This window comes from Sinohyriopsis cumingii, chromosome 19, assembly GCF_028554795.1.
Source record: "Sinohyriopsis cumingii isolate HCF-2022 chromosome 19, ASM2855479v2, whole genome shotgun sequence".
Taxonomy (NCBI): domain Eukaryota; kingdom Metazoa; phylum Mollusca; class Bivalvia; order Unionida; family Unionidae; genus Sinohyriopsis; species Sinohyriopsis cumingii.
This window is the reverse complement of record NC_142979.1, coordinates 49,038,635-49,065,212: the sequence shown is the minus strand read 5'-3', so window position 1 is coordinate 49,065,212 and position 26,578 is coordinate 49,038,635. Positions and strand designations below refer to the sequence as shown.

The 26,578-nt window shown below is 35.4% G+C and overlaps 1 protein-coding gene across 1 annotated transcript in view; it reads right to left on the bottom strand.

Moving 5' to 3' along the window:
• LOC149775669 (integrator complex subunit 2-like) overlaps nt 1-26,578 on the bottom strand; it is a 93,056-nt gene that overhangs the window by 49,521 nt on the left and 16,957 nt on the right. Inside the window, exons 6-15 of the mRNA XM_089944225.1 lie at nt 25,463-25,651; nt 22,672-22,841; nt 22,348-22,473; nt 21,088-21,159; nt 19,759-19,873; nt 17,243-17,311; nt 16,026-16,160; nt 14,003-14,303; nt 7,554-7,680; nt 59-198 (exon numbers count right to left, since the gene is read on the bottom strand). Coding sequence (XP_089800351.1) covers nt 59-198; nt 7,554-7,680; nt 14,003-14,303; nt 16,026-16,160; nt 17,243-17,311; nt 19,759-19,873; nt 21,088-21,159; nt 22,348-22,473; nt 22,672-22,841; nt 25,463-25,651 — 1,444 coding nt within the window. The remainder of the gene's footprint in view (nt 1-58; nt 199-7,553; nt 7,681-14,002; nt 14,304-16,025; nt 16,161-17,242; nt 17,312-19,758; nt 19,874-21,087; nt 21,160-22,347; nt 22,474-22,671; nt 22,842-25,462; nt 25,652-26,578) is intronic.

Sequence of the window (26,578 nt, the reverse complement as noted above, 5' to 3'; positions counted from 1 at the left end):
GACAGATATCAAACTTCCCTGAAATTTATCAACATAAAAGCATTATAATTTACCATACCCTCATTGTAGGCTTGTGGTGTGCAGACACACTTTGATGCTAGAGAGACGTCTGGATTTAAACAAGTTGCTGTACTCTGCATGCTAACTTCCAACCAGTCCTCTACTATACACAGATGTGGGTATTGTGCCACCAACAATCTAAAACAAAATTGTAAATATATTATTCCATGGTAACTGGAACACAAAACTGAAATGATGGGTGTATGGACAAAAATCCCTTTCACATTCAGAGTGGGATACAAGTAGAAACCAATTTCTGAGTAAAATATATTTATTCACTAATAATTACTCAATAATATCTTACAAGAACATCCACTAATGCAGCAGCTGTGTATGGTTTTCCAGTGATGTAATTGTTGGGATGATCACAGAAGTATTATTGAAGAAACGTATTTCACCAAAAAAGCTTCTTCTCCAAATATAGTATCTGATCTTAATATGTTAGGAGAACAGGTGAAAGCTGGAGAGTTACATCCCCTTCCCCTACCCAGCGTTGGCCCTGGCTTTGGTATCCAATATATGACGGCTTCAGGTCTCTGTGATATACAGGTTAGGGTTAGCACATGGACAATGGATGGACATGTTTCTAAGAATTACTGTTCCTTCAAATCCAGATGCAGTAGAATGACAAGTGTCGTTATAAATCTGCTTAGCAACCTGGGCAAGGAAACAACCAATGCTGATATAGGTCCCGCCAAGACAAATTGGGCCCTTGAGATGAAAGGACTCTGAGGTAAATGCTGGAGTATGTTGATTCTGACATTCATCCCACTGCTTCATTGATGTCAGTTAGGGAACAGTTGTACTCGAAAGCTATGCTTGTGGCAACTGTGGTGAATGAAGCTTGGACTCTCAATGTTGGAGCTGGGACTTGCTCAATGTTGAGATATGGTTGAGACATGGTGACTTCCAGGTGAAAGTTTTGAGTGTTGTCAGAGGTTCAAAATAGGTGTCAGGAATATGGGAATGTGAAGTTACCATAGTCAGTACTGAAATAAGATGGAGCTGGGCCTGGTAATGTACCTGTTTGGCACCAGTCTGCAAAGCTTCCATCGGTCTGTTATTGGACATTGTAGGAAAATGGTTAACCACATCCAGTGCTAGTTATGCTGGGTTTCTGAAACAGAACTGGGGCTGGAAATGACATTACAGGATGCCATATGCCTGGTAATGTACCTGTTTGGCACCAGTCTGCAAAGCTTCCATCGGTCTGTTACTGGACATTGTAGGAAAATGGAAATGACATTAAAGGATGCCATATGCCTGGCAATGGAAATGACATTACAGGATGCCATATGCCTGGTAATGTACCTGTTTGGCACCAGTCTGCAAAGCTTCCATCGGTCTGTTACTGGACATTGTAGGAAAATGGTTAACCACATCCAGTGCTAGTTATGCTGGGTTTCTGAAACAGAACTGGGGCTGGAAATGACATTACAGGATGCCATATGCGGATATGATGGTGGTTCATGGTATAGGTTAAGGCTGTGATGGAGCTGGAGTGGACATAGTCTGGGGTCAGCTGAAGCATGATGCCAAAGAGCAGTCTGGCTATAAAGGGGAGTGATCCCCACAGCCAGTAACAGGGTTGGCATGTACTGATTAAAGTCGTGGACTGGTCTTGGTGCGTAACTGTGCATGTTGGTACTGGCCCAGTAGACTGTACAGTAATGATATGCCCCAGTTATGGTACCATGGGTGACAGAGTTGACTTTAACTTTACGAAAGAGCCAAGATGGTAAAGATAATTCCAGCCTGAGTTATCTGGTCATGAGCAGGCTGGTGACTGAGGTGACATTGGTGTCAATGCTGATGGCATCTGCATCCTCATGTGACTGCTTCTTAACTCTATTTAACCTGGGTCAACTGATTTGCTGTTAGTCACCAGTCTATCTTCAGACAAGTAAGAGTAAATGCTGTATGGTTTGAGCAACAACCTGCAGAGCGTACTGAGTTGGGGTGATTCTCTACAGCCTGTTTGATTCCTACCTTTTGATCATGATGCCTATAGTTAGTGAGATCAAACAATGGCATATAAAGGTCAGGCATCATAAAGCAAAGCTTATCCTAGGCATTAAGTTAAATGCCAGAGAAAATATTGAAATTATCTTATTTCTATAAATAACTGAAAATTTACTTGACATAACTTACAAAATGTCAATTACTGAGATGAATCAGGCAATTAAAATGGTGATGATTAGTTTATCATATGACAAGACAAAGGAAGAGTAAATATGCATCTAAGATTAAGGCAGTCTCTTGTACTAGCATGCCAATCTGGTATTAGCAGAAGTAGTGGTGGCCAGTATATTTGGTGGATGAAGATTTCAGGAAAACTCTAGAAAGAACTGCTGACCACATAAAGTTATTGGAACACACTCACATTGTCATAGCAGAGACTTACTATACAGTACAAATACCCATACTGTCAACAGACAAATCAGCAAGTGTAATCCTAGACCATATACATTACATGTGTGAAGCCAAAGAAGAAAGATACTGCTACCAAACTGGTGTTGTCTGAAGGTAGATGAATGACAAATGATGAACCTTCACAAGTATCATTTCTTTAAGGGTTCAACCAGACTGACTGGAAATGTGGACTGCGATTATTTCATCTGATAATGAGTAGCTAACACATAAGGATTAAGGTTGCCTCTTAATGATAGCAATTATCTAGCATAAATACAATCTATATGGAGATTATACAGGGCACCCAGCTTTAGGTACCCAGAGGGACAAGTTAATGAGCACTTCTGTTGCTTATATATATATATTTAATAACACACAATACATAGGTTCAATAGACACTTTATTGTACGTATAAAATAATCTTTGGCATAATGGAGACAAGTCCTGTCACAGCACACTGCACCAGCCCAGCTCTGAATATTTTGTTTGATAGGAATTCCTCAGGAAGAGAGACTTGTGGGAGTTTGTAGGGTTGTGAAGTGTGTCTGACACCTGTATGTGAAGCTGCAAGGGGCTGATACGAGGTATATAGGGACACTGATAACCGAAACTCGACAAGTCTGATCCTGAGGATGCCATGATAACAAATACCAGCTAATACTCCATACATGCACCTTAGGAAATGGGTATGAAGTATATATGGGCACAATAGTTGAGTACATTTAAGTACTGACACAAACTGGGGGTCAAAAGCAAAGATGTGAATGCACGAAACTTGGCAATGGCCCAAACAAAGTGATGGGAGTGCTGTGACTATGGAACAGTGTGACTTTAATGAAGGCTCTCAATTTAAATGTAAAGATATATATGGATAATAATGATTGAAAATGCATGAAATAAGGTTGGAACTGCATGATAAGCCTGATGTGCATAAACGTAGAAATGTTAGATATACATATTAGATAGCCAGTTAGGAATTCACATCTCCACTAATAGATGATACAGTAAAGAAATGAATAGTGCTTTGATTGACAAAAGCATGAACCAACTAGTGAAGCACACGCTGTGACATGTCTTTGTGCAAAGTTAATTCTGTCTGGGTGCACCTGAATATATCTACATTGACCTAAGGCTTGGATAAGATGGTCTGGAATTCCAGCCTTAGCTGCACTGGTAGCCACCCTGATGCAGAAGGAGTGCCCATCATAATGACGGGAATCATAACCTAACCTGGACAAAACAGCCTTAATGGTAGTGATAAAGAAAGTTCTACTTAAAGCGCGACCCTTGTCCATGAGAAACAGAGGATCACAAGGGCGAGCTCCAGCCGAATACAATGGAATTTCTTCATCACATGGTATGGGTATATAAGAACATCACAGTTCATAGCATAAATACTGATATCCACCCCTTGAAGGAAAACATCAGTCTTAGATGCCCTAAGATGCAGAATGAATAGGCGCTTATCCGTATGGAATATTATGTCCGACAGACACACAAATTGTTTGTTGCAGAAAAATGAGTTCCATGAATAGTAAATTCTCCACATCACAAAAAAGCATAAAAAGCAAGTGTACAGGCAGTTTGTAGTAAGAGTTTAGTGCAATAGGAAGTCCTTTCTGTCTGTAGTCATATTGCACCTTTCTGACACCTTTCAATATATTCTGTAGTCTAAGTAAAGAGCTAATATCAGTTAATGGTGCATGGACACCAAGATGCAAGCATGAATGCCGAATACTGGCTAGATAAAGTTTAATAGTTTGATATGTCAGGTGCAGCATCTGCATACAATGCGCAACAAAAGTAAATCAAGGTGTCCTCATTCACAATGGAAGGCAAACTAGATCCTGAAATCCACAATCCTACCATTAGCAAGAAGATCTGAAAGTTTGTAAGCCTGTTGAATAACCACATCTGGTGACCGTGGTCAAAGATGAGTCCCACAAGAAATTTATGGTTGGCTCTAGGTGAGCAGTAGTCTTGCTGGAGAAGGGCACTCACATGGTTGTTGCACTGCTGTGGGTGCCAGCTGCTGGAATCGTGTAATCACTGAGTATGTCCTTACGTATATTGCTGGGCACACTGTCCACCCAGAGGGAGTTTGTCAATAGGCACAGCATAATGCAATATTTGGGAGAACTTTGTGTTGTCATCTCCGCACCTAACAAGGGCCAATTGAAGGTTAAATCACTATGTGATTGACGTGTATCCTTGGCAGCCGGACTCCATAAAGATTGTGAAGCTGTTGTACCTTGTGGAAGATTATGCAATGCAGCGACAGATACTTGTGGGCTAACCGTTACTTGATAGATGCCATCTGACATGTTGAGATCATGTGGTATATCAGCTGCTTGCAGATCACATGACGATACTGCTGAAGACACATATGAAACACCCATCTGATCAAGTGATGATACTTTTGAACACAAAGAAGAATCACCCATCTGCTGCACATTATCTCTGAAACTGAGACCTTGATGTTCTTCTTAGCTAACTGTTTAACCAATTTTGATGCAGTCCAATTTTCAAGATTGTCCGCCCAAGTTGAATGTGTCACAGTGATGGTACCCTGGTTAAGTTCTGTATTACAAACGCTGGTCAAATGATAGCAGTTTGTCATGATCTACGAGAAGCCATTGTGGGCTGAATAAATATATGATTTCCAAAAGACGGAAAGTAACATGTGGTATCAGCAAACAGAAGGATTGTTTTTCCTTTCCACAGATAATTCTAAGTTAAATGCAGCATCAACACTGAAAAGCAAGCATCTCTACAGTTGCTGAATTAATGCCTCAAACAACTGACAAAATGTTTGATCACATGCTCATGTCAGTCATCTGATTGGTGCAACATGACAACATATCTAAAGTTAGTTACTAGCTTATTAACATATACTGGCTGCAATGACATCATGTCTGGCAGAGCAACCATAGCAGACAAAGAGGGTACCAACAAGGGCCCTGAGAAGGATGCACTGCATGTTACTCAAACTGTATTTAATCAATTATATATATAATCCATTATAATTTTTAATATGATCATTTTTTCATAATACTTTTGGTTGCCCAACTGGGCAGTGACCTTGACACTGAAGATGTGTGTGTGTGTGTGTGTGATTTGGATTTTTAACATAGCTTTAACAATTTTTCAGTCATATTGCTATGATGTCTGCAGTGTGACAGTTTATAGTGATATATAGCACTGGGGCATCATGCCGCAGACATGTAGCATGATGTCCCACCCAGTCACATTATCCTGACACCAGGCTGACCAGTCCTAACACTAACCTCTTAATGCTGTGCGCCAAGCGAGGCAGCTGTTAGTACCATTTTTGTTAGTCTTTGATATGACTCGGCCGGGGAACAAACCCACGACCTCCCGCATCCGAGGCGGACACTCTAACCGCTAGGTTAGAATGTGGTACATGACACATCTTCAGCTCTTAATCTCAAACAGCTTTCAAGTCATGAAGCAGAATGTGATGAAAGCACCAAATATTGCGCCATGGACATGACCTTGAAGACAGAAACTCCAATTTAGTATGAGACATACATTCCTGATGATGTACAAGTATAGGATGTTTCATCCCTTAATCTACAAAAGCCTTAAATTTATAGACTGAAATGGAAAGGGCGATGGAAAACTGAAAGTACTGAATTGTAACCTTGACCTTGAAGATAGCACCTCCAATGTGGTAAGCAACAAATCTTCTATTGATGATGTGTAAGTATACTATGGTTGACTCCCTAATAAAACATGGCCTTAAAGTTATTCACTGGAAATAAAATTATAATGGACAGATATGCATGAAAACCTGGAAACTCTGTCCCCAACTGTCCAGAATCTGTGTAGTAGTAATTACCCACCAAACATCTGATACAAGCTTTATTCCTCAGAATTAACAGATATTGTAAAGAATGACTTACAAAATAGGAATTATTTTCACCATAAATCTTTGCACTTGATTTCAGTGGAAGATGCTAATATACATGGAAGAAGTTACATAAGCTGATAGGGAGCATAAAGCATCCCAGAAAATAATTTAGTAAAGAAAACAAATAGGATTAATGCCTTCTTTAAGAAAATTTTAAAGTTTTATCTTAATTTTATGCAAGAATAGTGACAATACATGTTTTCATGAGAATCCTCTGAGTGTTTTAACATGCCTTTTGGGGTTGGATTTTAATCACCCCTTTGGTTTTCAGTACATATTTATAGCAAAAACAAATCTTATTATCCCCATATTGGATTTTTAAAATCGGTATAATCTGTATAATATCTATATTGGATTTTTAAACTCTATTTTATCCCTCTCTTGGATTTTTAAAATCTGCATTCATCCTATATTGGATTTTAAAAATCTGTATTAATCCCCATATTGGATTTTCAAAATCTGTATTAATCCCCATACTGAATTTTCAAAATCTGTTTTAATCCTCATATTGAATTTTTAACTTCATGGTTTACAGCAACCATGAAACCAAGAAGTACCTGTAGTCCAACAATGAAAGAAAATTCAGAGTATTTCCAAGTATCTTTTTAAAACTGTTTATTACAACTGAATAGACAGATGCCTAACTGAATATCCAACAGTATCATTCCTGTCATGCTAAACAGATGGGATATCTCGCTTTGAATTTTTGAGTGTATGACTTTCCTAGTAATTCTGTGCTGCTATCCATTAAACATTATATTTCTATCATTAATGTAATTTTATGAATTTTCAGGGATGCTTTATTTTCATGTCAGAGTGTATGTATGTATCTACTGGGTTTCACAGCACATCAGCACAGTTCTGCCTTGCAAGTTTAGTTATCAAAGAAGCAACAAACCAAAAATAAAGACTAAAAATTTCCACTTATGAGAAAAAAAGGGTAAAATGTTTCACTGCACTCTTAAAAATTTCAAGACTTTTTCACCCGGAACATCATCAGTGGACACTTCCCTGAACAGAATTACCGACTCCATTAGTCACCTTCTATATCAAGCTGGAATGCCAATCAGAGATATTCTACATCGCTTAGTCTGCCTGATGACTATTACCAAATCTAAAGTAATAAAACTGGAAGACAATTCCCTACCTCAGTAGTGAGGAGAAAAGCCCTCCATACAACTCCTGATGCCTTTGTGCTTCCTGCATCAGATAATTAATGGGGACCTGTGCCATTAGGGACTGTGGATACGACTGGACCGCTCTATTGGACATTGCTGAAAATTTTCAGGTTAAATACTGTTAATAACATCATGTAAAATACAGCCTTCTTTAATGTGTTGTGAAACACTTTTACCTCAACTACAGCACTCAAGAGTAATTTAATTATCATTTCTGCAAGAAAATCTTTGGCAAACCATACATTAAATGACATGTGCAAGTGAATATTCACCCCAATGTTTAAGCCGGAAATCAGTACATATGCAACTTATTTCAGAGAATTATGCAATGTGTACAGATATCTCCAGATATGTTACCACATGAAAATATAAATTGTAAAATTTAAAAATGCTCCTTTCAACTTGCAATTTATATTGAAATTTGTTTATTTGATAAATGGGGGTCTTCTGGAGCTTCCTCTATTCTGCATTGTTAATATTTGCTCAGATAACAAAACCATTACCACTAAAACATATGGAGACCAAAGGATAGATAAATAACTTTAAATCTGCAATGTTTCTGATGTTGAAAATCAGTTTCCTTAAAATCATTATATACAAAAACTATGAATTCCTTTATTCAGCATGATTTATATTTCATAAAATTCACAACACAAACTAAGAAAATTTAATTAAGTTTCACACTCTCCCAGTTTGACAAATGTGCAAAATACATACATAGTTACACACACAATTACAAGTATAATTCATTTCAAATTAATTGCAGTGAATGGTAATTTGTTACAGTGTTAGTGAAAGATATACACAGTTAAACATGTACATAGTTTAGATTGATACTCAATCGTGTACACATTTCAATACAGGAAATAGTATGGAACTGTAAACAGTCTTTCCAGAAATCCTTGATGAAAAAGTAATAATAAAAGCAGGGCCACTTTTAAATAAGTACAGAAAAAAGTTGGAAAAAATATGGATATTTTATAAAGAACCAGAGTGTAATCAGCAATTACATAGCTTACCACTACTTTTACAAGTCGACCATAGCCTGTGAAAAACTTTATCATGCAGAAAATAAATTCATACTAAAGTGATCTTGGTCTGTTGCCAAATTATGATGTTTTGCAAGCTGTAATCTTTATATCTGAATTTTTAATTAGTTGAAAATTTAAAATTTCAACTTTTAATTTGCACTAGATGTGCAATACCTAACTATCTACCCATTGAGCTAAATGTAAGAACTTAACCAAAGCCAATAAAATGTGAAATATAGGTCATAGTGACCTTTTATGGATTGAGTGTGGTGTTGAGAGATGTATAAATCAAACAGTTCAAGGATTATAGCAATAACAGTAAACATGTCAAATTGAAAGAGTCAAGTGTGAAATATGGGTCACAGTAACCTACTTTTAAGACAAAGGTGTGGTAATTGTCAAGATGCACACCCTCACCATGTTTCAGGATTCCAGGTATAGCAGTATTATACAGCTGATAAAACATCAATGTGGTCATGAGCTAAATACACAAAAAGGCCAGTAAAATGTTCAATGTAGGTTACAATGACCTTGTGTTGAGGTAACAGATCACAATATATGAAATATGGGTCACAGCTGCATACTTCTGTGATGAAGGTGTTGTACTAAACAAGATACATCCCATCACCAAACATCATATACCCCATAAACTTAACCCTAGCAGTTAATGTGAAATGTAGTTACAAATGCATGAACTCCCATTTAAACAGTGATGTTGATCCCTACCAGCTGTAGAGTATAAATCAACCTGAATTATTCCCTCTGATGAGTTACAATAGTAATGAAACCAGTCAGGGAGAGGGGGTGACTATAACACCCCAGCAGATGGGTGGGAATGCCCCACATCCAATCAGTCATGATTTTCCCTAAATGTAGCTCATAGTGATATTCTTCTGTGCTAATGGTATGGTACGGACAAAGATGCATATATGATCATCTAATTTTAACATGAACAGAGCTAGAGCAATAAAACGCAACAGTTCATCAAAGTTAGTGAGGTATCAAATACAGGTCTTGCTCACATGCATGCAGACAGTCACACGGAGGGTTTTAAAAATAATTTGATCACATATAGCTTGATGATTCTAGCACTTATTTAAAATATACAACTTTATAAAAGCCAGTAAAGCACAAAATATAGGTCACAGTGACCTACATTGTGATGAGGGTGTGGTACACATCAAGATGCATCACCTCACCAACTTTCATGAACCCTAGGCAGGGCTCCAAGTGGCTGAGTGGTCTAAGGTACTTTAAGGTGCCTTAACAGATCACTCACACATTTCAAACAAGTGCAAATCACATCTCAACCAAAGTGGGTATGAGAGAAAGCTTGCCAGTAGCTTCCCATGAGTCATTGGTTCTTCCTGGCCACCATGTAGAGCCTATCAGGTCCTGAAAATTGTCAATAAACCCTACAAAAACAAAAATACAAGGAATCTAGGCATTACAGCATATAGAGTGGCAAATAAACAGTAGGTCATGAGATAAACACAAAACTTCACTTAAGCCAGTAAACGGTATAATGTATATAATGTAGGTCACAGTGGCCTTCATTTGTGTAAAGGTGTGGTACTAATAGAAATACATAAAATCATTTCGTTTGATGATTCCATCATGAACAGAGCTTAAGGAATAATGTAAATAACAAACTTCATTCAAAGTCAGCGAAGTGTGAAACATGTCACAGTGACCTACATTTGTGATTATAGTGTAGTAGTTTTGTGATTTCTGGTATGACAGTACTGATAAGTTCAAAAAATGCAAAAAAATATCCAAGAATTTACAACTGATTAACATGTCTGAACCAAATTAACCCCCTCTGACCCTTCCCCTGGGGATAGGTGTTTTGAAACCCACTCAAAACTGTTGTCTAGGACCTAGGAAGAAAGAACAGATGACATTCGGTGAACTTTTATATGGTTTTATCTGTGCAGACACAGATAATGATGTTGATGGTTGGGACAGCATGTGTGTGTATGATTTGGATTTTTAACGTAGCTGTTAACAATTTTTCTGTCATATCGCTATGTTGTCTGCAGTGTGGCTGTTTATAGTGATGTCTAGCACTGGGGCATCATGCCGCAGGCATGTAGCACGATGTCCCATCCAGTCACATTATCCTGACACCAAGCCAGCAGTCCTAACACTAACCTCTTAATGCTGAGCACCAAGCGAGGCTGCTTTTAGTACCATTTTTGTAAGTCTTGATGGTGGGGACAGTGCAATAGCTTACCTATATGTTGCTAAATATAGTATGACATGTCAATTACTAAAAAATTAAACCTTTAGTTGATTTACTCTCATAAACTTGAACAAAAGCATGCTCTTTCACACTAGCTGTCTCTTTAATCCAGGTTTCTTCTATTGCATCATATTTGTTGGAAAATCCCTGACATATATTCACATTTATAGTTCATTATTATTACAACCTTTTTAAAAACAAAAATAGATGCTTCAGACTGCTTATGTGGTACAATTAGTTTTGAGCTCACGCAAGTGGCAAAATACAGAGAGAAGCCTCTCAACATATGGTTAGCAAAACAGCAAATTTTATTATATGTCAACAAGCAAAAGTAGCAGTAGTACAGTTATTTTGGAAACTGTACTGAAAAAAAGGGAGTCACACTAAAAAGTTGGAAACTGTACTGAAAAAAGGGAGTCCGACTAAAAAGTTGGAAAAGTAGGAAAAACTAGGACTAGCGGAAAGACAACATTTTAAGCCTTGTACTATTAAAAAAAATTGTGTCCTGATCAATCAGTCTATCTCACTTTGTAGAACATGATAAAAGGTTTTGAACACTCTGCACTGTTATGCAATAAGGCATATTACAAATGTAATAAGACATACTAGAGTTTGTAATAAAACATACTAGATTATGTATTATTATATGCTCATTTGTTTCCCCGTTAACTTTAAATTGTCAGAATTGTTCAGTATTCCCCGATACTGAATGCGTGCGACAATACACATATAGCATTCACGTGCATAAAGGAACTACTTTCTATTGTAAACAAACAATGATGCAGGCGCCAGCACTTTTGATTTGTACACAAATCATGTACACTCGCGTACGAGGCTCTTTACATTGTGGTTGTTTAAATTTGTTTCTGAATGAACTAAAACATGTTTCGTGGACTGCAAAAAAACTGTTTTGGCACATTCAGCATTGATACAATGTTACGGATTTAGGTTAGCTACATTATATAAAAGACGGAAGATAAGGTCCTTACAAATAACATACAAGTGACAAGGCATATACTGTCTTCTTTAGCTGGTGATAAGAATGGCAAAATAAAATATACTTACAGTTTTACATCCTGAATTTCCTCAAAATGTATTTTCTTAATTCTGCAAATCCGAATTACATGAACCATGTCATTGGTTTTCAATCTGGATTACACATTTCGAAATTGTGCTGTAATTTCGATGATAAGTGCAATTGCATCCTCCTTACTGCACTCAAAATGAAATAAGCATTAAATTCTATAGCATCTTTTTGATAATTGCAATTGAAAGACTTCGTATTTTTCCCACATTATGACTTCAAACATTCAATGACAGAAACAGAAACACATTTGCAGACGTAAACATGCTTCTCCCATGCCACTTCAATCTGATGTATTTCATGTGTAATTTGCACAGATGAATCCAGTCCAAAATCACAAACTTTCGTCAAATCGAAACAAAATACCAAAATATATTCATTCCAGATCAAATGGAACAGTTGTTGCAATGCGCATTCATTCACAATATGACTGCAAATTTCAATTTTAACTAGACACGCCATTTTCTTTCAAAAGTTATGTCGAGCGTGCGACTAAGTTCAAATTTATCTGGGCAGAGTTATGTGCGCATTAATAATGATGTCATTGTGTAATGACAAATCTGCACTTGTGTATTTAGTTTGGAATACGACATTCATTCATTTACGTTGTTTCTTGTAGTGTATTTTGTTTATATTATTAAACCTTAGGTAGAATAAAAAAATGAGCATATAATAAAAAGGTTACTGCATTTGTATGGGAAAATATGAACTAGTTTTGTCGGAAGGATATACTGCACTCACAAGTTCGTGCAGTATTCCATCCCAAAACTCATTCATATTTTCCCACACAAATGCAGTAACCTAAAATTATCACACAGTCGCTACACTTTACATATAGTTTGTGCAGAGTCTTGTTTTTTATATGACATGTTAAATATCACTTTATGTGATTCTGATTGGTCCAAATAATCTAATGAAATTCTTGTGTAGTATTCTCTTTATTGATTGGTTGCAATCATGGTAAAAATTTCATTACCCTGCCTACCAGAAGTTTTGTTTATACTACTACCACTAACAATTTGGTGGCCATGTTTTCAAATAACTGTCTAAAGGGAACTGTGGAAATAGGTCACATCTGCCTGAATATGGCCCATTTACCCCCATACAAGTTTGTTTTGTCATGTATAGCATATCTTGCAAAGTAAAATTAAGAAGACTGTTCAGTTGATAGGGGTTGTGGGGGATAGGGCTGAGTTGTATATACCTGTAACATGGAGTCCACCCAATACACAAGCATAGTTTAAATATTAACTAACAGAACTAAATAAATTTGCCTCTGTTCACAGCAGAATGTGGACATAAACTGGTCTCCCAACTAATACAACCTTATCCAACCACAATATATTTATGTGGTAAATATGTGATGCAAATCCGACTCAAAATGAAATTTGCTCATGCTTTTTGTAGTCTACTGTTCCAAATCAAATAATGCAGATATCCTGTCACAAATACATCACATTAAACATGGGCATTTCTGTATCCAGTAATCCTCCTTTCACATGAATATCGCAAGAATGTAATGTTTAATTGTGAAAGTGACATTTTAATGTAAACATGTCTAATTGGTACAATATGAAACAATGTGGCATTACATGCACTGGGCATTCTGTTTTCAAAATGATTTTGTCTGTGTAAAACATTCTATATATTTGGAAGGACACTTGCTCTTTGATTTATGATTTGCAAAAAAGTATAATCTACTTTTAAATGCTAATACTTCATCATCTTCATTTTGAACTATTTTTTTATGCACAACAAATGAAAGGTGCAATGTCTCAGTCAGAATGAATGGAATCATTTGTTCTATGCTCTAAATAATTTTCACTGAAAGAAAAACTATGTGATAAAAAGAATCTCAAATGGGTACTGATCTAATATTTGTGAAACTTGTTGAATAATGTCCAGCTTTTGCTTGCCAAGACTCACAATAACTGGACATTATTCAACTCATTTCATAAATTCAGCATTAAATCATTACCCAACTGAGATCCTCTATATAAGACATACTATACTATGTAATAATACATATTATTGTGACAAGCAAAACCTGTGTATTACCTATATTCTTAAGCTGTTTGCTGAGTGTGTCTTCATAAAGCAGTACATAGTACAGAATTAGTAACTGAGGCATGAGGTTCTTCCTGGCAGCTGGCTTATTCTTCTTCTCTCCCAATTGTGATGGTCCAGTAAATACAGAATCTCGATAAGCAGCAAGAATTTCTTGGTCTGTGATTGGTTCATTTGTGTGGTCAGTCTTGGCACTTTTGATTATGATAGTGTTGACATATGCCTCAATTAAGGACAAGAGGAGAGGGTGCAGTGGATATGAGGAGGAACAAATCTGCTTGTAAATCCAATCCTGAAAAAAATGTGGAAAAATGCAAATAACTGCAATGAAACCTATCTAGAAAGGGCATCTAAAGGACCACAAAATGCTGTTCTTTGTGGATACTCCATTACACGAAGCTTTGTTGTAAATTATTTTTCTTTATTAAGATCAGAGTAAGACATCACAAATCCAGCCAACTGAAGCTTAAAAGGGCATTTGTTATGTCTTTGGCTTGTTTAAGCAAAGGAAGTGTTAAAAGAACATTTGTTTTGCAAGGAGATGGTTGGACTAGGGTGGTCTCCCACGGATAGAGGGATCTGCCAATTGGAGATGGTTCAAGCCTATGAAAAGGGCATGCAACTTACCCTGCATGATGAAGCTATGACAATCAAAAAACATGTTTTATTTTACAGCATCCTCAGCAAGGTTCTGTCCTGGAGCTCAAATCTGAGTCATGACAGAACACATGAAAGAATCCACTTTGGGAACAGCACCAACTTTTCACCTATTTAGATCAAAATGGACAATTACGTCTGTGGCCTATATCTTCTCTTCCATGATGTCTGAATGTGTCTGAGATAATGGAATGATAGGCACTGATTTGTATGGAATGGTGTTGCAGGTTTAACACCATTTTTCAACCTAGTGTGACTTCAATGCTGGCAAATAAATGTCCTATACTTGTTCTACCAAAACAAGTCAAAAGACATGGTGAATATCTTTTTCAGCCTTAGAGGGCTGTATTTGTACTTCTAACATTGGATGTACTTTATGAATGAGCATCATATCTAAATAAAAATGTAAACTTTTTAAATCTGAAAAAAACTTAATGACTGATTGTGAAATGTTGGAAGAATTTAACTTTTCAAAATTGTATATTTTTACCAAGAATAGGGTTCAAACAATCCAAAATCATTAAAAAAAATATATACTGATATGCATTTTCTTGAGACTCTCTTTGCTGATTTATATTTACAAAAGTTTAAACTTTCAACGCTTAATGAAAATTAAGAAACTGTCAGCTCATCAGCAGTTGAATACTATGTTGAGACATTTTCAAAAAGCCAAATACTGATTTCATGCCTTAATGAGTTTTCAGACTTCCAAAAGTTTTAAGAGATTCTTTTTTATACAGACACTTAACTTTATCCATTAATATGTTACTCTGCTTAACAGTGCATAAATATATACAAAAGTAGAAAGAAAGAAAAATAAATATCTAATTAATAAGTGTGCCACTAAATAAAAGGTGTGCTACTAATCATGTTATCTTTCATCTGATCCACACAATTTTATTTTATTTCTTATTCAGTATTTTTGGAAAATACATAAACATAACAAAATTGGAAATTAAAAAGTGACATATTTTATCAAGTTTTAAGGTTGTGTTTTCTCTCAAATAAATTTAAGGAATTCTGGGAAAAATGCAAAGATTATTAAAACAAATTCAAGGATTTTTCAAGGTTAAAGCCAACTTTTTCCAAAATCCAAGGACATTTCTAGGCAACCCCTCAAATTCTAGGATCTTACAATGTTGTATGAATTATGGATTTTTGCATGAAATTTACCTGAAAAATACAAGATACAAAAAATTATACTTGTAACAATTTAAGATTTACATCTAACTGTCGCATAGAGCTATGTAACATTTTGGAGACATTATTTCCTGACTGAGATTTGACAAACTCAAAGAGATGAATCAGATATCTTAACACAAAATTCTGGATAAAACCAGCATCTTATATTTCTTACCTTGATTGGTACCTTGTATTTGGAGAAAGCTCTACTCTTAAGTAGCTGATATATACAGTGTATAGGTAGGTAACCGGTAATGTTACTGTTAAGCCCTCCTGTAACAGGTACTGTAACGGCATGGGATGTGATCACCTGTCAGAAACACAAAAATACTGTACATACAAATAATATCCTGGGTATTTAGTTTCCTTTAAAACAAACAAGAAAAAGAACCAAACATAAATCTCTTTGAGAAAGCACTGTTATAATGTTATACACAGTATATTATTTTAAACTTCATTAATTGCTTGAAAAAATTCAACCATTTCAATTTTATTTCAAATAACAAGTACATATATTTGTTTATACATCTGTCTTTAAAACATATTTAAATATTGTATGGGTACAGTGTATATGTGTCTTCTTTCATCTATGCTAAAACAAAATCCATAGTTGAATTTGTAAAACATTTCTCCTACTGATGGTACCATACTTCAAGTAAAAAAAATGTCAAAAACTTAGAAACATAGAAACATTCCAAAAACTGAGATAATGGTCTGAAATTATACTCATCAATTATTCACAAACACATGCATACAAAATTTCAGTTGTCAATCTTGTTTTTTTGTGCTCAATTGTGCTTACAAAATTTGTTCTAAAATAGTGCAGAAAGTTCAAAAATATACAGTAACAAAATAAAACAACAAAACTGCCATAACGACTTGAAAATTAAATCAGATGACCTACATATACCAACACAATATATCTGTCAAATTTCATTACCTAACTGATGTGGTCTTTGCCTATAGTATTCCTGTTTGTTTGCAGCCCCCTACCAATTTTTTTAAAAAAGCATCAAGGATTGCACAGATTAAGTCATTTCATTCAATAATTTATAATTTTTAAACTGGCTGTTACAAAAGATGTTCCTAACACTGTCAACTTAAGAGCATTTAAAACCAAATGGAAGCTGTTGATGTAAACAATCAGACAGACTGTGTTGTCTGCATCCAATAAAATGTGTAAAAGACAGAGACAGATTAAAATTTCCCTAATTAAACCTAATGTTTCATGCAAAATATGCTAGTGCTAAAAGCCAAAGAGCATAATGAATGAATTAATAACTGGAGCTAATATATCTGCCAAAGAAGACAAAGGTGATGCATCAAAGAATGATTATGATACTGAGGAGAAAGATAAGGAAAAAGAAAAGATCATAATTACAATTATTTTACCTGCTCAGTGAATATTTCCTGGGTGAAAATCTGTCGTATCCTTGCCAATGAGTTTGCTTTAACAGCACTCTGCAAAAAAAGCATGAATCAAACACAATTTTTTGCCACACTGAAAATGAAATTTTAATTTTACAACCATAGGCATTATGCTCAATATACATAACTGCATACAGCTAGCCAAATAAACTTTGCCATAGGCCATACTGAAAATGAAATTTTAATTTTACAAATATAGGCATTATGCTGGATGTACACAACTGCACACAGCTAGCCAAATAAACTTGCCGACTGCTCTAGTGGCCTACTGGTTAGAGCATCCGCCTCAGATGTGGGAAGTAGCGGGTTCAAACCCCCCTTGAGTAATACCAAAGACTTATAAAAATGGTACCAACAGCTGTCTCCCTAGGCATTCAGCAAAAAGAGGTTAGTGATAGGACTGGTCGGCCTGGTGTCAGGATACTGTGACTGAATGGGACATTGTGCTACATGTCTGTGGCACGATGCCTCAGTGCTAGATATCACTATGAACTGCCACAATGCATACATTGTAGTGATATGACTGAAAAATTGTTAAAGCAATGTAAAACTCCAAATCACACACACAAATAAAATAGACCAATATGACCTACTTTTGCCAATGGTGAGTAATAACCTCCAAGATGATAATACCCATCAAAGTTCACCACTGTACACAGAGTACCCTCAGAAAAACCAAGGTCAATGCAACAAAAACTTACATAATCACTGGAGCATGAATAGGTGAATACTTCCTGTAAAAAATTTCCTCTAAAGTTTTTTGGGCCGCATGTGTTATGGAAACATCTATTTCAAAGTTTGTATTTCTGATCTTCACCTGTATTTGATGGCAAATCAGTATCATTTATGTTGAAAGGTCTTTATGCCAGAATAATTTGGCAAAATGTGTCAAATTCCATAAAGCATCTAGCTTCAATAAAGTCGTTGTTTTAAAAACTGTCTTTTTTTAAAGACAGATCATCAGCATTTTTTGTACAACCATATAATCCCTTTTTGACACATGCTTTCAATGAAAGTTTGTCAACTGCTTTGAAAATGAAGTTGTTAAAAGCTTTTTTATCTTTCGTTAACAGTGGCCATGTCTGAATGTGGGTCAGCATCAATTTTAAAATTTGGAAGCCCTTGATGCAAGGATGGTTTATGGCAAATAGTCAAATAATTTTAAGCACTTTTCTAAAATAGAAGTAAATCAAAGGCTTTACAATATTTAGTAATGAGGGCCATAACTGAAAGTACAGCTTCATCATTTTAAAATATTTGGTAAAACTTGTTATTCTATAGAAGGTGTTTAAAGGTTTGTCCTAATTTTATTAAAATGGCCATATTTGATGGAGGATTGGAATCATTTGTATTAAAACTGAAAACATTTCATATTGGAATGCTATCAAATTTTGTCCAATTCTGTAAAGCACATTATAAAAGTTATTTATGTTCTTTTAACCTTTATTTTTCAGTAACAGTGGCTATAGTTGACCGCAGATTGGTATCCATTGTATAATTTTGAAAGCCCTTTATTTCACGATGCCCTTATATCACGTTTGATCCAAGTCAGTTGAGCCATCTTTGAGAAATCAGTTAAAAGATTTTATTTTTAGTAACCTTTGTATCCTTTACATCACAATGTCCTTGTATCATGTTTGGTCAAAGTCAGTTGAGCCATCTTTGAGAAGTCAGTTAAAAGTTTCTATTTTTAGTGAAAATGAATCAGCAAATATTACAAAAGTCTTCATGGTACGGGCTATTCCATTTAATTATACATGGTACCCAGGGAAGTCACTTAAAAAAAAAAAAAGATGACAGGGTACTCAGATTACACAAAGAATTCATATGAAACCAATACAAAATTTTCCAATTGCATCTATGGGTGATTATTCTACATTAAAAGTACCTTCCCTGGGTCCCATGTATATTTTATTGGAACAGCCCTAAGATGATTTTGTCATATTTGGTCAAGTTCTATAAATAAAAATAAAAGGCTGTAAAGAAGTAATTTAAAGGTTTACTACTGTTAGTAACAGCAGCCATCTATGATGAAATACTGAAAGTCCTTCATTCCAGTATGCTGTCATATTTGGTCAAATAATGCTGAGATTTGTTTTAGAAGAAATAAATTAAAGGTTATTCTTCTTTTATTAATGGTGGCCATACTAGATGGCTGGCATCATTTGAGAAAATTTTAATAGCCTTCTTTTATTAATGATCGAAATACTCAAAGTGACTGGCACCATTTGAATAAATTTGAATCACCTTGAAAAAAAGATGCCGATAATAATAGTGACTGAGCAATGGATGCTGAACTATGATCAAAGAAAGACATGTCTGATAAAGGACCTACCATAAGATCACTTGGTATTACAGAACAGTGCGCTAATAAAGAAACAGTGATGCCTTGTTCTTTCTAAGCAACCTTTAGTGTTTCACATTAAAATAATATCCATTACATTACCACTTGTAACTAAAGTCAAAAGAGGACCAATTACCTTCATGCCAAGTGTAGAACACACTAATTCGGCTATGTTGTGCATATGGTTTCCATGGAAATGTATGGCTATCAGAAACAGCATTTCTCCAAATGATGAGCTTTTATCTGTCTCCCTGTAGAGAAATATTTTAAACCAATGACAATATATGAAAATGAAGAAAGATCATTTCCACTCTCACTGCAATATTAACTGCTAAATCCTTTTCCAAAAAATTTCTGCAACTCAGTCTGGAATATATACATAAAATCCTAATGTCTGATATTTAGAGAACTTTCATTCAAAACAAAGTACAACTGACAAAATAAGAATTCCTTTTTAAATACAATGGAGCAGATGAGGATATATTAACAAACTCTTTCAAAATTAGGATTTTTACTGATTCTGCCTAAATTTCACTGATACTGGAAAAAAATAAACAGAAGCCAGTAAGCTTGTAATTCAATGTTTTTATTGCTTACCATTAACTCACAACAATAACAACAGTATTTCATCAACTAGACTCATGAAAGAAGTACCCTATGTACTTTTTTATTTCTCCAAATACTCAGTGCAGAAAATGCACAACATGACAGCCTCTCTTGGGTCATACCTCAGCAAATTTGTGTTTATAATCCAAGCATTTCTGGTACTTTCTTAGTCTCTTTTTTTGATCATATCTGTGATCACACTCTCTCATCATCAAATAACTTCTGCCATTTTAGTAGCTGCTGTGCATCATGCAAATACTTCCATATGTTCACTATTGTCACTACACAATGCACTGAATGTTTATCAACAATGACCTAAATACTATGACACACTGTACAGTATTAAGTCTTGATTGTTCGCTGAGTCAGCAAATGAGACCTTTCCCAATCGGTCAGTAATAGCCTGAGACCAGATACCTACTGTTATCATCAGAAATGAAATCAGTGTTTCGAGGCAGTACACCTGGCTAGTTCCATGTGCACAAAAATTGCTTTGAAAACAATTCCACTAATGTAACTGATGAGTGGTTGGATGACCTGTTCATTTGTGCCATGAGCATTTACTGTACCTTATTAAGTGAAAGATGATGGCAGGTACTCAACTGACACTTAGAGGAAATAATAACCCACACTTCTTTACTATCTTGATTGCAACCAGCAGTAATTTTTACTGCTCCAACAGATTAGTGATCACTGGTTTTAATGATCCATTCACAAATCATTTAAAGCATGATAGCAGATTAGTTCTAATTTTGAACCTTGCTCATTCATCATATTTGTAGCAGGACAAGAACTTAACAAGCAGTATTAGATTTGTGTCATAATGATTATTTTTTTATCACATGTTGAAAAGCCTTACCTTTCAAATGAACTTTCTTCTGCCATTAGCCATTTAATCCAGTCAACAACCTGTCTTTCCTGTTCTTGATTCCTGTGGAATAACAATTACATAAAACTGACTAAATTGGTATAGTACTAGAAACCAAAAGTCTTCTGTTTCTGCTCATGTTATTTAAACATGGAAAAATTAATTTAATATGATGACAAATTACCATCATCATTTTTAAGTTTTCCCTTTTGTCAACGCATGTCAAACTTTGGCTATTCATTCAAATACCAATTAAATTGACACACAAAAAACAAAGAGCTAATTTCATTGAATGCTTTTTTTGTAACAAAATCTTAACTCGTCTCTCATGTTATCAAAACAGGCATTATTTTATTACCAGGTAGAAGTTGTTATAATATTTAAGCAATAAAAAAACTTGCATAATTCAAGAATGAACAACAAAAACAATGGCTTCACAAAAAAAAGTCTTTCCTGTGACGATTACAATGATGTATATAATATACTTTCAAACCTGAAATAGTAAAGTTTTAAAACTATTGCTGCATACATGACTATGGCCCTGCCTCATGATGCCCACAATCCTTAATCTAACTTGTTTTTATTACATAATTATAACATATATGTCATCTGTTATTTTTCTAATGCTTTTATTTGTCAGAATCTAAGTCATTTATCTCCATTTTAACCATATATACAGTTTTATGTACTGGAACATATCTAAGTCACTTGTCTCTATTTTAACCATATAAATTATATCTAAGTCATTTATCTGTTTTTCAGTCATTTACCCATGTTTTTAAGTTATTTACCTATGTTTTTCAATCATTTACCTACATTTTAAGTCAATTACCTATGTTTTTAAGTTATTTACCAATGTTTTTAAGTCATTTACCTATATTCCAACCATACATCCTATTCATTTATCTGTGCTTTAAACATTATATTTGTATCTTCAGTGTAAACCAAATCTTATTCAGTCTAAATTTCTATTGACACCTTGTCCATTTGATGCCTGATCTGTACAAATTAGGTGCCAACTGGTTCAAAACTAAACATTTTTTGACCTGGGAATGTGAGAAAATTAATTATTCATGGTCACTGATGTAGGAAAGGAAAAATCATTCATGCATTCCTAACCTGTGGGCAAGGCCTTGCTGAGTTCCTGCTGTTGAATTAAGGCTCCTCATTGTGGGATTTACCTAAATCACAAAAGTATATATGATGCATTCCATGAGCCTGTCTGCAAATGCTTGGTAAACAACAACCTACCCTAACAGGTATGGACAAGCTATCAGCATACACAGCCCTAGTGACACAAATCTGGCACCAGACTGGGTGGGTGGGGGTTTTGATGTTACCAGCCTCAGCAACAATTTCATCTCTTCATCAGTAAACCTAACAAAAAAAAGAAAAAGAAACAATCTTAGATAAGAAATCTCCATATGTGATATATAGACATTAAGGATGAAACTTTTGTCTTTCTGGAATTGCTGGATTCAAGAAGTAGTGAAGCTATATTTGAATGTTAATGTTATTAAGCAATGTATTCAAAGGAAAAATACTAATCATTGGATTTAAGAATTACAGCTGTACCTGAGAGTTGCCATCCCCTTGAGAGCACAGTACAGCCTGATGAAGGAGCAGGCCTTGACAACATGGGAAGGAGAAATACACTGGTCACCTTCTGGCAAAATGGCAATCAGCTGTTCCAACAATTCTAACCGCATGGCATAGAGCATGCTTGTACCAGGGTCACGCTTCCTCTAAAATAAAAGAATTTATTTAGAAAGTAAAATATGGATAATACAGGCATTTTGAATATAATAAACTACACCAATGTAGCATGCCCATTATGTTTTATTCAATTTATTCATGGCCTTAACCCTAGATCTTGCTACCTCAATTCCTCTGGAGACAAATCAAACTTACTTTACTGTTCTGATGTCCGAATTTTATTGTATAGAGCTACACCCTATGATGTAAATAAGTGGATAAAATCGGGTCATGGATCTGGCCCACAGGCCATATGTTGCAGATGCTGTGTTACACTATGAACTCTTTGACAACCTACAAAATGTGACCCAGATATTTTGCACAATGTACTCTTGACGACTTGCATAATGTCCTTTCACAAAAGACTTAATGTAGTTTTGACAACTTACACAATGTATACATGACAATTTCCACAATGTACACATGACAATTTCCACAATGTACACATAACTTACACAATGTATACATGACAATTTCCACAATGTATACATGAAAATTTCCACAATGTACACATGACAATTTCCACAATGTATCTATGACAACTTAAATACATAGTGTGTGTGTGTGTGTGTTTTGTGTGTGAGTGTGATTTGGATTTTTAATGTAGCTTAAACAATGGTGATGTCTAGCACTGGGGCATCATGCAACAGACACGTAGCATCATGTCCCACCCAGTCATAATATCCTGATATCAGGCCAACCAGTCCTAACACTAACCTCTTAATGCTGAGCTCCTAGTGAGGCAGCTGTTAGTACCATTTTTATAAGTATTCGGTATGACTCGGCCGGGGTTTAAACCTGCGACATCACGCATCCGAGGCGATTCTCTAACCACTAGGCCACTGGAGCGGTCCATACACAATGAACTCATGTCAACTTGCATGTGTAATTGGCTACTTACATAATTTACCCCAAAAAACTGACAAAATGTACTTTTGACAAGTTATCTACAAGGACATCTTTTAAAAACTGTTGAAAACTACCAACTTTGGATGGGCATCTATTTTACCTCATATGTGCTAGAAATCAACAATCAAACCTTGGATAATCGAGAGATAAAATAAGCAAGTTACTGATCTGCTACCCAGGCCCTGATATGAAAAATGTGTGTTTGCATTTATATTCACACTCTATCCACAATTTCATGTATATATTCAAAATGAGTGGAAGTGAAGCTCAACACTTAGCACTGCAGAGCAAACACCTGGTATTACTTTTTAAGGTTCTAAATCAAGTCTTAGGTGCATTAATGTGCAATAATAATAATACAATCATTCACATGCATTGCTGTAAGATAGGAAAATTCCATCCAAGGGTCAGTGGGTGGACTTTTTTTTAACTCACATAATAAAGGATTCTTTTTCTCACATTCTGAATAAAAAAACTATGGTCAAGGTGAAAATGGCATATTGAAAATGCTAATACTTCATTCAATCAGCAAAACCTGTTTAAAATTCTCTTGCCTCAAGATGGATTGCAAAAAGAGGTTTACACTAAAAGATAGCAAAAACTTAAAATGACATTTGAAAACATTTTAGCTTTTAAGAACACTGGTTGAAACAGCCACGATGATGGCAATACACAATTGTTTAGATAGTACAATGATACAAATGTGAACAAATCACAAAATAAAGTTCACTCTTATCCATAAGCTTACTCAAGACAGACAATAAATATTGAAACAGTCCTCTACTTAACTTTGATCTAGAACTGATTTACCACTCATAAACAATGGTGAGAATTAGAATTTTAAACATTAATGTTTACAAGATGGGTTGTTCCAAAATTTCACTCAAGAAGTGACATATGTATCTTGGTTGACCAATGTGAAATGGTTTGCTTGTGGAACACCTGAACTTCAACGTAAATGTACATAAATGTGTTGCAATTAATGTTTAGGGGTCATCCATTTAGTACGTACACAAAAAATCTGGCAAAGCTTGACCCCTCCCCCTTCCTGTACACATGCATACATTTTTTTACACCCCCCACCTGCATATATACGCTTGATGCCCCCCTCCAAAAAAATATTCAATAGAATGGCCTATATTTAATCCACACAGAAACTATAAAGGATTAATATTAATGTGTTTAATAAAATAGACAGTCCACTAATGCTGATGTTGATACATTTCCCTAACTGTACTGAAGACAATACAGAGATCACATGACCTATACAGATAAATGCTCAACCCACTTGTTATTTCGGCTACATGTCATGCATACTGCACCCCATAGCTATTAAGCATGCATAAAGACTACAATCTCAGTAAGCTGAGTAAAAATGTAAATAACTTTTCTGGTCTGAATAATTAAATTGTTCATCTTCCCAATACCAAATCTTGGTGTTGATATACTTTTTATCTGTGTAATTAACATAAAATTCATAACTTCCTCTGACCTTTTTAAAGCTAACATGTTATCTATTAAACATTCTACATCAAAATTCTTCTAAAAATGTAAAAGTCCCTTTAATAGGCTCTTTTTCTAATCTAAATTACTCTGAGACTTGTGCCACTTGGTTCAATAATATTTCACCTTTGTCTCACTAATAAATATAGGTGCTGCACACATAAGCATGCACATGTACATGTATTTTGCTCTTTCCTACCTTTTGGCTAACTTTGATGAACTGTGAAAACCATGTTCTGACATCTGCATTGTTACCAAGTAACAATCCACTGACAAAGGAAACTAAATCATTCTCAGTTGGTTGGACTGATGTGCCTTTGGAGAGACTGAGCTGAACCATCTCAAGGGACAATGATATAGTCAATCCTGGCATTGTGCAGTTTTTGACCTGAAATATGAGACATTTAAATATTTATCAATCAACAAAAAACAAAATTTTAAAGTAAATAATGTTACTCCGAAATACTTACCCAATCACATTATGTTAGGAATATTAGCATGCTCACTTGCAAATCCAGCCTACTAAAAGACAAATATAGCTTTTTTTCTGTTTATTTCAATAAACAAAGAACAATAACTCTTGCCAATTACCTCCCTTGGCACTGCCAGGTGTCGCTAATTTTTAGATGAGTGAGATACAAAAGAGGATGCTCACATGGTGGGATGGTTTTTAAGTAATATGATTTGTTAAGTATTTGCTGAAAAACTTAATTTACAAAAAATTTGCTCTTCCTTCGAATATGTTCTCCAATCACATTATGTAAATAGTATAAGTAACATGAGAACGGGTTGCTGGACATCTGACCTCTACCTTGGGTATCCTTCCAGGGGACAATAGCTGAATTCCCCACGTGAATGATAACCCATTCTCCTAATTACATAAGCAACACAGCCCGGGATCACGTGACCCTTCCATATAGTTAAGAAGATGAATATTTAAATCTTCTTACCTACAAAATTTTACTAGCAAATCCAGGGAAGATGACAGGCTGTGTTGATTTATCTAGTTAAGTCTGGTGGCCATCTGTGCTGCTGCCACTGGACCTATCAGATTCAAAGTTTGCTTCTGTGACACTATATTTCTGAGATGAAGGCTCCGGAAAGTTGACTCTGCATGCCAAACAACAGCTTCTATTATATCTTGGATCAAAACACTGCATTCGAATGTGAAGCTCAAAGCTTCAGAGGATTGATTTTTGTGAGGTGACTCTGATCTGGTCAGACATCAGAGTACACTGAGTGTACAACTCACTTTAGACACTAAGCAAGGGCATGTGGGGTAATATCCTGTGTTCCCGCTACAACAGAAGGAAGT